This window comes from Bos indicus x Bos taurus, chromosome 5 (genome assembly GCF_003369695.1).
Source record: "Bos indicus x Bos taurus breed Angus x Brahman F1 hybrid chromosome 5, Bos_hybrid_MaternalHap_v2.0, whole genome shotgun sequence".
Classification (NCBI taxonomy): Eukaryota; Metazoa; Chordata; class Mammalia; order Artiodactyla; family Bovidae; genus Bos; species Bos indicus x Bos taurus.
Window position 1 is genome coordinate 92,624,550 of NC_040080.1, and position 14,062 is coordinate 92,638,611.

At 46.4% G+C, this 14,062-nt stretch overlaps 1 protein-coding gene across 1 annotated transcript; it reads left to right on the forward strand.

Annotated features, from left to right (window-relative positions):
• The first annotated feature begins 5,034 nt into the window (after positions 1-5,034).
• LOC113893778 (keratin, type II cuticular Hb1-like) lies at positions 5,035-10,872 on the forward strand. The gene is made up of 9 exons (XM_027543634.1): positions 5,035-5,662; positions 6,430-6,638; positions 7,238-7,298; positions 7,675-7,770; positions 7,995-8,159; positions 8,428-8,553; positions 8,806-9,026; positions 9,840-9,871; positions 10,406-10,872. Exons 1-9 carry the CDS (start codon positions 5,243-5,245, stop codon positions 10,516-10,518), a joined length of 1,443 nt encoding a protein of 480 aa, XP_027399435.1. The 5' UTR covers positions 5,035-5,242; the 3' UTR covers positions 10,519-10,872.
• Positions 10,873-14,062: the final 3,190 nt, after the last annotated feature.

Sequence of the window (14,062 nt, forward strand, 5' to 3'; positions counted from 1 at the left end):
TCTAGTGCTAGGAAGTGTCTGACACAGTGTTGGCTTATAGCAGGCACTGAGCAATGTTGAGAGAATGAATGAGTTCATCTCTGAGGTTTCTGATCGACCATGGGGCACCTCCACGTGAATGTTGCACTGATAATTGAAATTCAAGCAGCCTTAAAAACATCTCATCATTTTCCTGTCTACAGATGGCCCATTCATCAACTTTCCTTCTTTCTATCAGTTCTTTCTAATATCTCCAGCTTAAAACTCTTTGACACCTATTTTCCCTATCTAACGAGTCACCAAACTTTGTGAATTGTTTTCTCTGAAGAATGCCATCAGCAACTTCTTTTCTTGCGGTAAGTCAGACTTCTGCTGCTGCTGCTAAGTCACTTCAGTCGTGTCCGACTCTGTGCGACCCCATAGACGGCAGCCCACCAGGCTCCTCCATCCCTGGGATTCTCCAGGCAAGAACACTGGAGTGGGTTGCCATTTCCTTCTCCAATGCATGAAAGTGAAAAGTGAAAGTGAAGTCGCTCAGTCGTGTCCGACTCTTAGCGACCCCATGGACTGCAGCCTACCAGGCTCCTCCGTCCATAGGATTTTCCAGGCAAGAGTACCGGAGTGGGGTGCCATTGCCTTCTCCGAAGTCAGACTAGGAACTCTGAATAAACTTTTTGTCATTAAAATTCTAGATAATATATTAAAAAAATATTTTAATGCATCATGAGCTAGCAAGAACACATGGGAGATGATCAGAGTTGGATAACAATAACAATAAGCATGACTCCAGGGAAGTATGTGGATGATGAAGCCTGATGGCATGGAAGGGGCATCTGTTGGTCATTGGCATTCAGTGGATGGAAGCCCACCATGGTTAGGGGACAGGACACAAAGCCTAGGCCGATAAAAGAGAATTGGACCCAAGGTCCATAATAGGCAACTGGATGATCCTCAGTGAAGGGGGAAGCAGGACAAGAATCCGCAAAAAGAGAGGAAAGAAACATGTACGTCTTGACCTTGGCTTTGGTAAAGAAAAGTTTTTCCTGATAACTTTAAACCACAAGTTTGCCCTCATCCAGCTCTGGGCTGAAGTTTACTTTTTTTTTCCTTTTGGTGGCAAATACCCACAGTACCACACATGAGAACATTGTTTAAAATGAGCCCAGGTTGGTGGTTCTCCCCTGAATCTGGCAAGAGCAAATACAAATCCTTTCTAGAAGAATGCCATTCAAACCCAGGCTTCTAGGAATTCTTCCAGAGAGTGTTACAACAAATGGAAGCTCACAATTAATCAAAAATCATGAAATGTGAACCAAGATGCTATCATAAGAGGGGTGAACAGAAGCATCTCACATCAGCCTAATCCCCAGGAAGATGACTTGTGCGTGTGCTCAGATGCTTCAGTCGTGTCCAACTCTTTGCGACCCTAGGGACTGCAGCCCGGTAGGCTCCTCTGTCCATGGGATTCTCCAGGCAAGAATACTGGAGAAAGGATTGCCATGTCCTCCTCCAGGGGATCTTAATTGACTTTGATAAATTAAGGATGCTGTTTTTTTTTATCAAGTTGCATGGCTTGTAGTATCTTGGTTCCTCGACCAGGGACTGAACCTCAGCCCCACCGGTGGAATCAGAGTCCTAACCATTGAACCACCAGGGAAGTCCCAAGGATGCACATTCAGTTTTAGCTCTAGAGCAATCACTGAAACAGTGTTTATTATTAAAAAAAAAAAAAGTGCTAAAAAGCCAATAGAATAAGTAATCTTGAAATATTTTAAAAATGTTTGATTAAATCAAAAGAAGGCAGAAAACGAACTTTAGAGAACAAAAAAAGCACACCAGACAAATGTGAAACAGACAACAAAATTACTGACTTAAAACCAATCATATCAATGATTACATTAAATGTAAATGTAAAGAACTCAGCTCTCAATAAGAATGAAATGGAGGAGGACCCCATAGTCCTTGCCCCCTCGTGTCCTCTGCCTGCATTTTGTCCATGGAAAAACTTTAGCCAAAGAATAAGTTTAATCAGAGAAGTCAGAAAATGCAGAAACAAAGGAAAACAATCAAAGGAGACAACATAATAATAATGTAGTCATTAAGCATAATCAGGGACATTTAGTTCCCTCTCAAGGACTGTGGATAATATGCTGAGCCATATCCTATGAACCATCTTATAGATACTGAAACCCTCACCAGGTGGAAGAAGGTAACTGTATGATGACCAGAATGTAGCCATGACATAAGCTGCTGTAATTCCAAGAATTGGCCTCAAGGAAATGAGAACAAATCGACCATGGACCTGAAGATAAACTATACCTAAAACAGTCAAGTTGACACTGGTCAGACCACTGATGCCCAACCTCAAGATGACTGTCAGGGCTGACTGTGCTATTTCTGCATGTAACCCTCTCCTTCTGTCTATAAAAGCTCTTGCCCCCTGTCAGTGGTTGGGGGAGTCAGTTTTTGGACAGGTGTCCACCTCCCCCACCCCCATCCTGCCTCCTTGCTTGCTGGCATGCAAAATAAAGCAAAGTTTCTTTCCACTAGCCTGGCCTCTTTAATAGTTTTTGAGCATTGAGCAGTCAGACTTGGGTTCGGTAACAAGGAGACAAACAACTCAATCAAAATGGGTAAAAGACTTCAGTTGACACTTTACAAACCTAATACAAAGATGTATTAAGGTTCAGTAAGTATGAGAGAATCAAGATTGCTGGGAGAAATATCAATAACCTCAGATACACAGATGACACCACCCTCATGGCAGAAAGTGAAGAAGAACTAAAGAGCCTCTTGATGAAAATGAAAGAGGAGAGTGAAAGAGTTGGCTTAAAACTCAATATTCAGAAAACTAAGATCATGGCATCTGGTCCTATCACTTCATGCCAAATAGATGAGGAAACAATGGAAACGGTGAGAGACTTTATTTTTTGGGGGTCCAAAATCACTGCAGGTGGTAACTGCAGCCATGAAATTAAAAGACTCTTGCTCCTTGGAAGAAAAGCTATGACCAACATAGACAGCATATTACAAAGCACAGACATTACTTTGCCAACAAAGTTCCATCTAGTCAAAGCTATGGTTTTTCCAGTAGTCATGTATGGATGTGAGAGTTGGACTATAAAGAAAGCTAAGTGCCAAAGAATTGATGCTTTTGAACTGTGGTGTTGGAGAAGACTCTTGAGAGTCCCTTGGACTGCAAGGAGATCCAACCAGCCAATCCTAAAGGACATCAGTCCTGAATATTCATCGGAAGTGCTGATGCTGAAGCTAAAAGTCCAATACTTTGGCAACCTGATGTGAAGAGCTGACTCATTGGAAAAGACCCTGATGCTGGGAAAGATTGAAGGTGGGAGGAGAAGGGGACGACAGAGGATGAGATGGTTGGATGGCTTCACTGATGCAATGGACATGAGTTTGAGTAGGCTCTGGGAGTTGGTGATGAACAGGGAAGCCTGGCATGCTGCAGTTCATGGGGTCGCAAAGAGTTGGGCATGACTGAGCAACTGAACTGAAGTATGTGAGAAGCCATTCATCATTATTAGTCATCAGAGAAACCTAAATTAAACCACAATGAGAAAAAGCTTACCCACTAGACTAATCATTTAAAAGACTAATCATTTAAAAGACTGACCTAGTAGCTGGAGTAGCTGGAATTTTCAAGGAGGATAAAATGATATAATCACCTCCGAAAACAGTTTGCCAATTTCTTATAAATTTAAACGTACATTTGCCAAATGGCACAGCAATTCCTCTCTTGGGTATTTATCTACAAGAAATGAAAAGAGGTCTACACAGAGACTTGTACATGAATTACTTAGGAGCTTGAATCATAACAGCCCCAAAGTAGAAACAATAAAAACATTTTATTAATAGGTAAATGGATAAACAGAGATATATTCATGTGATGATTATCATTCAGCAAGAAAAAAGAATGAACTACTGATTCATGAAATAACATGGATGATTCAAAAGCATTATGCTAAGTGAAAATAATCAGAGTATATGCTGTGTGCTTCTATTCATAGGAAGTTCTCCAACTGGCGATACTAATTTTCATTGCTAGAAATTAGTTCAGTAGTTGTCTTGGATGAGGTGGGAAGATTGCTGCAAAGGGGTATAAAGGAAACTACTGAGATGCTTGCTGGAATGTCATTTATCTTCATTCAGTGATGGTTGAATGAGAGCAAACATCTATCAAAACTTGTTGAACTGTGTGTATTTTACTGTATGTAAATTATCTCCCAATAAAATAGACAAGCTAATGACTTTAAAACCCATAAGATACTTAGAAATAAATCCATTGAAGTTTCTTGGAATGGATCCCAGTTCCCTCCACTCAGTCCAGGCCCAGAGCTTATTGGAGAAGCTCTTCTGAAAATGCCCCAGAAAACAGGGAGGCCTTTGAAAGAGACTGTCTGGGGAGTGTGGCCTTGCACTTAAGGTCTAGTTGAGGAAGACACTCTGTGTCAGGTGTGGGTGAGGAATCTTGAAGGCACACAAAGAGGGATGGAGGTGGGTGGACAGAGAGGGTTTTAGGGATTCAGATACTGAACTCTCACACCACTGCTCACACACATCTACCCACTTCATGGATCCCCCAGCATGAAGTGGCTGAACAAATACTTTTTTTTGGTTGTATGACTGGCTTTTCCACGTCTTGGTGGGAGTAAACACAGTTTCCTTCTGGCCATGCCAAGGGTCAAGTGTCATAGGTTGCCCTGAAGAGTTGGTCCCCAAGACCCTACCTGTGAAGCCCCTGGAAGGCTCTTGCTCTCAAAGCTGCCAGGGTCCACGGCCACCTTCCCACCATAGGCTGGCCCACCCTTTGTCCCTGGTCTTAGTGCATCTTGTGGCCCAAACTAAAAGTCAGAGGTTATGAGTCCAGCTGACCTGAAAACCATCATCCCAACCCAGCTTCCCTTCCTCTCCTCAATTATCTCGCAAAATGCAGAGTCCCCAGGCCTTGGTTGATCTAGGCTCCTTGGCACCCTCAGGCCCTGAACTATGGAAAAAATTCTGCCAAGGCTTCAGAGTTGCCTGAGTGTAGGATTTTCCAAAGCCCCATCTTGATGATATTATCCCAGGAGAGGAGAAACAACTGAGAAATTCCCCAAGCCCATAAAGGTGACAAGAAGTTTGCTCCACATGGTGACGTAGACAGCGCCAGGTGTCTGGGTTTATAAAAGGCACAGACAGTGAGGGAGAGCTCAGAACCCTTCTCCTCTTCCTCTGGCTTCATCTCCTCCAGCCTTGAGTCACTATGACCTGTGGATCGGCTTGCTTTAGCTCCCGTAGTGGAGTCCGCAGTTCCAGCTCCTGTGTGACCACTCAAAGGTACGCTCCTGGTCGCACCTTCAGCTGTGTCTCGGCCTGTGGGCCCAGGCCCAGCCGCTGCTGCATCACGGCTGCTCCTTACCGCGGTGTCTCCTGCTACCGTGGGCTCACTGGGGGCTTCAGCAGTCGCAGTGTCTGCGGGGGCTCCCGTGCTGGTTCCAGCAGCCGCAGCTTTGGGTACCGCTCTGGTGGCCCCAGCCCTCCCTGCATCACCTCCGTGTCAGTCAACCAGAGCCTCCTCAAGCCCCTCAACCTGGAGATCGACCCCAATGCACAGCGCATAAAGCACCAGGAGAAGGAGCAGATCAAGAGCCTCAACAGCAAGTTTGCTGCCTTCATTGACAAGGTGGGTGTCCTTGATCACACCCTTCCTGAACCTTCTTTCCTGGGTAGGCACTGAAGGGTTAGTCAGGGGGTAAGAGAGATGTGGACCAGATGAATCCCAAGTCTGATGGAGGAGATGGACATATTTCCAGGGCACAGACCGACTAGAGAGATGTGAGCATTGAGCAGGGGCTCCTGGTATGATAGCACTGTTATAATGTACAAGAGAGATAAGAACAGGCTTGGAACTGCATGTCAGAGGGAAGCGGACACAGACCCCTGTCCCCCATGGGACACATACAAAATTTACGTCAGAAATAGAAACAGAAGAAAAAAAGAAATAGAAATAGGACTATAGGGTCATCCTTGCGGACATCTGGAATGCTTAGTTGTCCCCTGCCGATCTCTCTCTCCGCATCCCCGCCCCACACTCACTCACTCACACACTCTCACACTGAACTCTGGGGCCAGCTGAGGCTTCCCCAGTAATGTTCACTTCAGACAGGAATGGGCCAGCAGGAGACCTAACTGGGGAAGGTTTTCCAGGGGAAGGCTTAGTCATTTGGGAGGGGATTCTGATCCCTGGCACAGTGAAGCCAGGCATGAGAAAGGACTTTTCCGCTTGATCATGGATACTTGGACTCAGATCTGCAGCCATCTCAGTGACAGAAATCCTCATGTATGTGTTGGGGTGGGATGGGGGAAAGGGATGGGCGGAAGTTTTGGAGGGTAGATTCTGCAGGATGCTGGAATTACGGCTGCCTGGGTGACTATTCCTCTGGGCGGCAGGTGTGCTTCCTGGAGCAGCAGAACAAGCTGCTGGAGACCAAGTGGCAGTTCTACCAGAACCAGCGCTGCTGCGAGAGCAACCTGGAGCCCCTGTTCAATGGCTACATCGAGACGCTGAGGCGGGAGGCTGAGCGTGTGGAGGCCGACAGCGGGAGGCTGGCCTCAGAGCTCAACAGCCTGCAGGAGGTGCTGCAGGGCTACAAGAAGAAGTGAGTGCATTTGGGAAGGTCCACTTCTCTCAGAAGGGTTGACATGATACGACAATTGGGGAACCACTGAGCACACTGGCCTTAGAAACTTCTTTCTTCATTAACCCACTTTTGCTTTTATCAGCTTTAAAGGCAGTGACAGGAAGACACACGAAAAGAAGAGAAGCTGAAATGTCAGCAAAGAGTCTTTCTATTGCATTATGAACTTCTTAGGATAGGGACCATATCCCTCTTCATCCATCCATCCATCCATCCATCCATTGACCTGTCCCACAAACCTGTTCTGAACACTCACTCTTTTCTTTACTATGCTAGGTACTGGAGGTACAAAGAAATGACACTATGTCTTCTCCACTGTTCACAATCACTGGTTCAACCTACTAGTTCCATCCACCTTTCCAGGCAGTTTATTATACTTGAGTAATAACAAAACCAGTATCTTTAAAGTGAATCATGTCTAAGTTAGAGAAATGTGTAATTAGGGATATGGGTGAGAGGGATGTTTCAGATATCCTGGGGGGTGGATGTGATGGGTCAGGTTGAGCCCTCCTTTCCATTACTAGCTAAATCTCTGTTTCAAATTAACTTCCATTGTGGAGGTATGAAGAGGAGGTCGCCCTGAAGACCACGGCAGAGAATGAGTTTGTCAAAATCAAGCAGGTGAGTAGGTCTGCTTGGGGGATAGTTGCCTGGGAGTCTGGTAGCCCTCAGGGCATCGGTATGCCCTTGTTCAGTTAATAAACTTATATTTTATTCCAACCGATAGGCATATCCCTTCTCACACTCTGGGAGATCTACAGGGCAGGAATTCTTTGGCTCTCCCTTAATAGAGTGGCCCAGAGAGATAGAAGGACTTTCTAAAGTCACACAGGATGTTTTGCTAGAGTTGGTGGGAGACCTTAGTTCCCTTATTCTTGACTTACTGATATATGCCTACGACTTGCTTTGCAGGGCTGGGGATGGGGTTGGGGGAAGTGGAGCCCCCACTGGAAAGCCTCTGCAATGACCAGGGATTGCTGTGTGTTTGTATCTCCAGGAGGTTAATCATGCCTATGTGCTCAAAGGAGATCTGGAGGCCAACGCACACAGCCTGGTAGAGGAGGTGGGCTTCCTGAAGACCTTGTATGAAGAGGTGAGCACCAGCAGAGAGGACATTACTCAGGTCTCCTGATTCCCAGGCCGGCCTGTGTACAGAGGAAATAGACAGGGGTGCCTGCAGGCGTGAGGGTTTTGGAAATTGTGGGCTTGTGTGTGTGTGTGTGTGTGTGTGTGTGTGTGTGTGTAAAGGTGGAAGTGAACTCTGTTCTACTTGGCTCTGGATGGTGTATGTAATGTGAATGACTCTTGGCCCTACAGGAGTTGAGAGTCATGCAAGCCCACATCTCAGACACCTCAGTTGTCGTCAAGATGGACAATAGCCGGTACCTGAACATGGACAGCATTGTCGCCGAGATCAAGGCTCACTATGATGAAATTGCCAGCCGCAGCCGGGCCGAGGCTGAGAGCTGGTACCGCAGCAAGGTGAGTGGTCCAGGACACCTGCCTCCTAGATGTGGCGCTGGGGGGGATTCAAGGCATTTATTAAAAAAGGCTACTTTTGTCTGGGGATTCTGATCCTTAGGGACGGTAAATAAAGTATTGACATCTCTCAGGCTGGGGTAGAAAGGCAGGGCTGCCGTGTATGGTTGCACAGGCTGAGCACTGGACAACCTGCAAATCATCTACATTGTCCTGAATGTGTGGGAGGTCCTGTCCTGAGTTTCATGAGCCTCTCTGCTTCCTCTTCCAGTATGAGGAGATCAAGGCCACGGTGATCCGGCATGGGGAGACCCTGCGCCGCACCAAGGAGGAGATCAACGAGCTCAACCGCCTGATCCAGAGGCTGACAGCTGAGATTGAAAATGCTAAGAGCCAGGTAGGGTTTTTTTGAGGCCCACCCAGGGTCCCACAGGCAGTGTGTGCGCCCAGCTGGATCTCACCATTCACTCTCCAACCCATTCGTATGACTTGAGTCCTAAGTTATGGCCCTTCAGGGAGCCCCAGTTGATGAAGGGGAGAGGTCTGTTTCTGGGGTGATCTCATCTAGGTAGAGAGACTAGACACATCCAGGAAATGGACACAGAAACCCAGAGGCCATAACCCACCTTGTTCTCTCCTGGGCCCTTAGAACTCCAAGCTGGAGGCCGCAGTGACCCAGGCGGAGCAGCAGGGCGAGGCGGCCCTTAATGATGCCCGGGGCAAGCTGGCGGGGCTGGAGAAAACCCTGCAGAAGGCCAAGCAGGACATGGCCTGCCTGCTCAAGGAGTACCAGGAGGTGATGAGCGCCAAGCTAGGCCTGGACATCGAGATCGCCACCTACAGGCGCCTGCTGGAGGGCGAGGAGCAGAGGTGGGTACAGTCTGCACAGCTGGGGCCTCAATTGCATAGACCTGGCCCATTTTTTTTCCTCTACTACTTCCCCATTCCTTCTTCTGTTTACATCTTGGAACCCTTTCTGGCTCCCTCTCTGCTCCGAGGAGAGGCTAAGGAGAACAGTCTCAGTTGAGCCCGCTGTCTGATTTCCAATGGGCTCCAACATCATTTGGTTAGGGACAATAGTTTGCTGGTTCTCTGAGGGAATAAAAAGTCTGTGATGTATAACATTTGCATATTTTAGTGGTATAAATACTTCTATCATGCCTGGGCTCAAGCTACCACTGTGACTTCATGCAGAGTTGGCTAGAAATGTACAAAACAGTATCTGTGAACTAACTGGTAGGAGCTGGTACCAGAACATCCTTGCTTAAGGGACAGGATAAAAATGGCCTCAAACTGAAAGGGCAAATAGAAAAATACATTTCGATTAGAGAGATGAAAAGCTTGTGGCCCAGGGAGACTGGATTGTTCAGGATGGTAGAGCCAGTCAGTAGGAGTGGGGTCGGCAGTTTGAAGCTGGAGTCCTGGGGGCAGTCCCACTGCACTTCAGTAGGACCCTCTTCCTAGAGGGACCTGGGAGATCCTGCCCCTTGTGTTCTCTTGAAACAGAGCTGGGGAGATGCTGAGCCTCTAGGGGTGCTGGACCCCAGACCTTCTCTGACCTTCTGGGGAGGAACTTGGGTGGCTTCTTAGGTGACTGGGTTCAGAGTGGGTGACCATGTGACTTCTGGGATCGTTGTCAGAAACTAACACCCAGTCCTAATGCTCTTTTCTCTCCCACATCAGGCTGTGTGAAGGCATCAGTGCTGTGAATGTCAGTGAGTAATTCGGGCCCTGAAGGGGAGACACTGAAGTGAGACGGTGGGAAAAATGTCTTAGCTCTGAGGGTGAAAAGACCCTGGGAGAAGAGTTCCATTCATTTCCAATCACACAGTTACAAAGAGGGAGCTGGTTGACAGGTTAGGAGTGGAATAATACTTCACCCCCTGCCTGTTAGAGTGTCAGTCTTATTTTCGCCATTATAGGAAGCTCTGACTTTCTCCTTGTCCAAACACACTTGTCCATACTCCAGTTGTCTTGTTCTAGATCAAAACAGGTATTTTATTAGCATGGTTGTCCCCATGGAGGTCTTCCTGAAATCAGCTACAGAAGAATAGATTAAGAAAGATTGAGGTCATTCCTGTCCTGTGAGGATGGGAGTCCTGAGACCACACGGGAGTTCAGATTGTCTTTCTCCCTGGAGATGTGGATGATCCAGAGACATCCTGCTGGGTGTTAGGGAGGGAGTGTGCTTGGGACCAGCTCCCCACTACCCCCGAAGGTTCTGACTTACCATTATTGTCTCTGTGCAGGAGTGAGCAGCTCCCGGGGTGGAGTTGTATGTGGTGACCTCTCAGCCACCCGTACCTGTGGCATCGGTTCCTATGGGGTGGGAGCCTGTGGCAGCAGCTGTAAGAAGTGTTGAGCTGGTAGGACTTGAGGAGGCACCCAAGCCCCAGCCCATCTCACCCTCTCTGAGCCTCCCAGCTGGCCTGTCTGCCCAACCCTACCATGTGCAACCCATCATTCTGACTCACCTTCTCTACTGTCCACCTCTCAATTCTTGTGTGGGAATCCCCTCCTCCCCTCCTTGTCTCCTGCCTGCCTCTGGCTGAGAAAGGCTGCTGGGAGGAGTGATCCGTGGATGTAGTCTATTTGAGGATCCTGGGCTCTCTGATCCCACGAAGAGGGCAACACCTAAGTCCCCCTCCCACCTTTCTTTCCCTTGCATTCTTGAATGTTCGTCACTTCCTTTCCCAAATCTTCTTTCCTCCTTGCTAACTGTGCTTAAAATAAAGTCATCTAGTTTCCATCATATGTGTGCATCTTTCTGTCCATTATTCCAGGCTTGGAACGGGTGGGTGGGATCTCCAGGAAGTGGGGGTGGGATGGGGGGTGGTGGCGGGGGGTGTTGGAGGGGCGGGCCTGATGCTCAGGCTGTGCTATTGTGTGCTCAGGGCTCTCTGAGGTAGTTCTCTAGTGCTAGGAAGTGTCTGACACAGTGTTGGCTTATAGCAGGCACTGAGCAATGTTGAGAGAATGAATGAGTTCATCTCTGAGGTTTCTGATCGACCATGGGGCACCTCCACGTGAATGTTGCACTGATAATTGAAATTCAAGCAGCCTTAAAAACATCTCATCATTTTCCTGTCTACAGATGGCCCATTCATCAACTTTCCTTCTTTCTATCAGTTCTTTCTAATATCTCCAGCTTAAAACTCTTTGACACCTATTTTCCCTATCTAACGAGTCACCAAACTTTGTGAATTGTTTTCTCTGAAGAATGCCATCAGCAACTTCTTTTCTTGCGGTAAGTCAGACTTCTGCTGCTGCTGCTAAGTCACTTCAGTCGTGTCCGACTCTGTGCGACCCCATAGACGGCAGCCCACCAGGCTCCTCCATCCCTGGGATTCTCCAGGCAAGAACACTGGAGTGGGTTGCCATTTCCTTCTCCAATGCATGAAAGTGAAAAGTGAAAGTGAAGTCGCTCAGTCGTGTCCGACTCTTAGCGACCCCATGGACTGCAGCCTACCAGGCTCCTCCGTCCATAGGATTTTCCAGGCAAGAGTACCGGAGTGGGGTGCCATTGCCTTCTCCGAAGTCAGACTAGGAACTCTGAATAAACTTTTTGTCATTAAAATTCTAGATAATATATTAAAAAAATATTTTAATGCATCATGAGCTAGCAAGAACACATGGGAGATGATCAGAGTTGGATAACAATAACAATAAGCATGACTCCAGGGAAGTATGTGGATGATGAAGCCTGATGGCATGGAAGGGGCATCTGTTGGTCATTGGCATTCAGTGGATGGAAGCCCACCATGGTTAGGGGACAGGACACAAAGCCTAGGCCGATAAAAGAGAATTGGACCCAAGGTCCATAATAGGCAACTGGATGATCCTCAGTGAAGGGGGAAGCAGGACAAGAATCCGCAAAAAGAGAGGAAAGAAACATGTACGTCTTGACCTTGGCTTTGGTAAAGAAAAGTTTTTCCTGATAACTTTAAACCACAAGTTTGCCCTCATCCAGCTCTGGGCTGAAGTTTACTTTTTTTTTCCTTTTGGTGGCAAATACCCACAGTACCACACATGAGAACATTGTTTAAAATGAGCCCAGGTTGGTGGTTCTCCCCTGAATCTGGCAAGAGCAAATACAAATCCTTTCTAGAAGAATGCCATTCAAACCCAGGCTTCTAGGAATTCTTCCAGAGAGTGTTACAACAAATGGAAGCTCACAATTAATCAAAAATCATGAAATGTGAACCAAGATGCTATCATAAGAGGGGTGAACAGAAGCATCTCACATCAGCCTAATCCCCAGGAAGATGACTTGTGCGTGTGCTCAGATGCTTCAGTCGTGTCCAACTCTTTGCGACCCTAGGGACTGCAGCCCGGTAGGCTCCTCTGTCCATGGGATTCTCCAGGCAAGAATACTGGAGAAAGGATTGCCATGTCCTCCTCCAGGGGATCTTAATTGACTTTGATAAATTAAGGATGCTGTTTTTTTTTTATCAAGTTGCATGGCTTGTAGTATCTTGGTTCCTCGACCAGGGACTGAACCTCAGCCCCACCGGTGGAATCAGAGTCCTAACCATTGAACCACCAGGGAAGTCCCAAGGATGCACATTCAGTTTTAGCTCTAGAGCAATCACTGAAACAGTGTTTATTATTAAAAAAAAAAAAAAAAGTGCTAAAAAGCCAATAGAATAAGTAATCTTGAAATATTTTAAAAATGTTTGATTAAATCAAAAGAAGGCAGAAAACGAACTTTAGAGAACAAAAAAAGCACACCAGACAAATGTGAAACAGACAACAAAATTACTGACTTAAAACCAATCATATCAATGATTACATTAAATGTAAATGTAAAGAACTCAGCTCTCAATAAGAATGAAATGGAGGAGGACCCCATAGTCCTTGCCCCCTCGTGTCCTCTGCCTGCATTTTGTCCATGGAAAAACTTTAGCCAAAGAATAAGTTTAATCAGAGAAGTCAGAAAATGCAGAAACAAAGGAAAACAATCAAAGGAGACAACATAATAATAATGTAGTCATTAAGCATAATCAGGGACATTTAGTTCCCTCTCAAGGACTGTGGATAATATGCTGAGCCATATCCTATGAACCATCTTATAGATACTGAAACCCTCACCAGGTGGAAGAAGGTAACTGTATGATGACCAGAATGTAGCCATGACATAAGCTGCTGTAATTCCAAGAATTGGCCTCAAGGAAATGAGAACAAATCGACCATGGACCTGAAGATAAACTATACCTAAAACAGTCAAGTTGACACTGGTCAGACCACTGATGCCCAACCTCAAGATGACTGTCAGGGCTGACTGTGCTATTTCTGCATGTAACCCTCTCCTTCTGTCTATAAAAGCTCTTGCCCCCTGTCAGTGGTTGGGGGAGTCAGTTTTTGGACAGGTGTCCACCTCCCCCACCCCCATCCTGCCTCCTTGCTTGCTGGCATGCAAAATAAAGCAAAGTTTCTTTCCACTAGCCTGGCCTCTTTAATAGTTTTTGAGCATTGAGCAGTCAGACTTGGGTTCGGTAACAAGGAGACAAACAACTCAATCAAAATGGGTAAAAGACTTCAGTTGACACTTTACAAACCTAATACAAAGATGTATTAAGGTTCAGTAAGTATGAGAGAATCAAGATTGCTGGGAGAAATATCAATAACCTCAGATACACAGATGACACCACCCTCATGGCAGAAAGTGAAGAAGAACTAAAGAGCCTCTTGATGAAAATGAAAGAGGAGAGTGAAAGAGTTGGCTTAAAACTCAATATTCAGAAAACTAAGATCATGGCATCTGGTCCTATCACTTCATGCCAAATAGATGAGGAAACAATGGAAACGGTGAGAGACTTTATTTTTTGGGGGTCCAAAATCACTGCAGGTGGTAACTGCAGCCATGAAATTAAAAGACTCTTGCTCCTTGGAAGAAAAGCTATGAC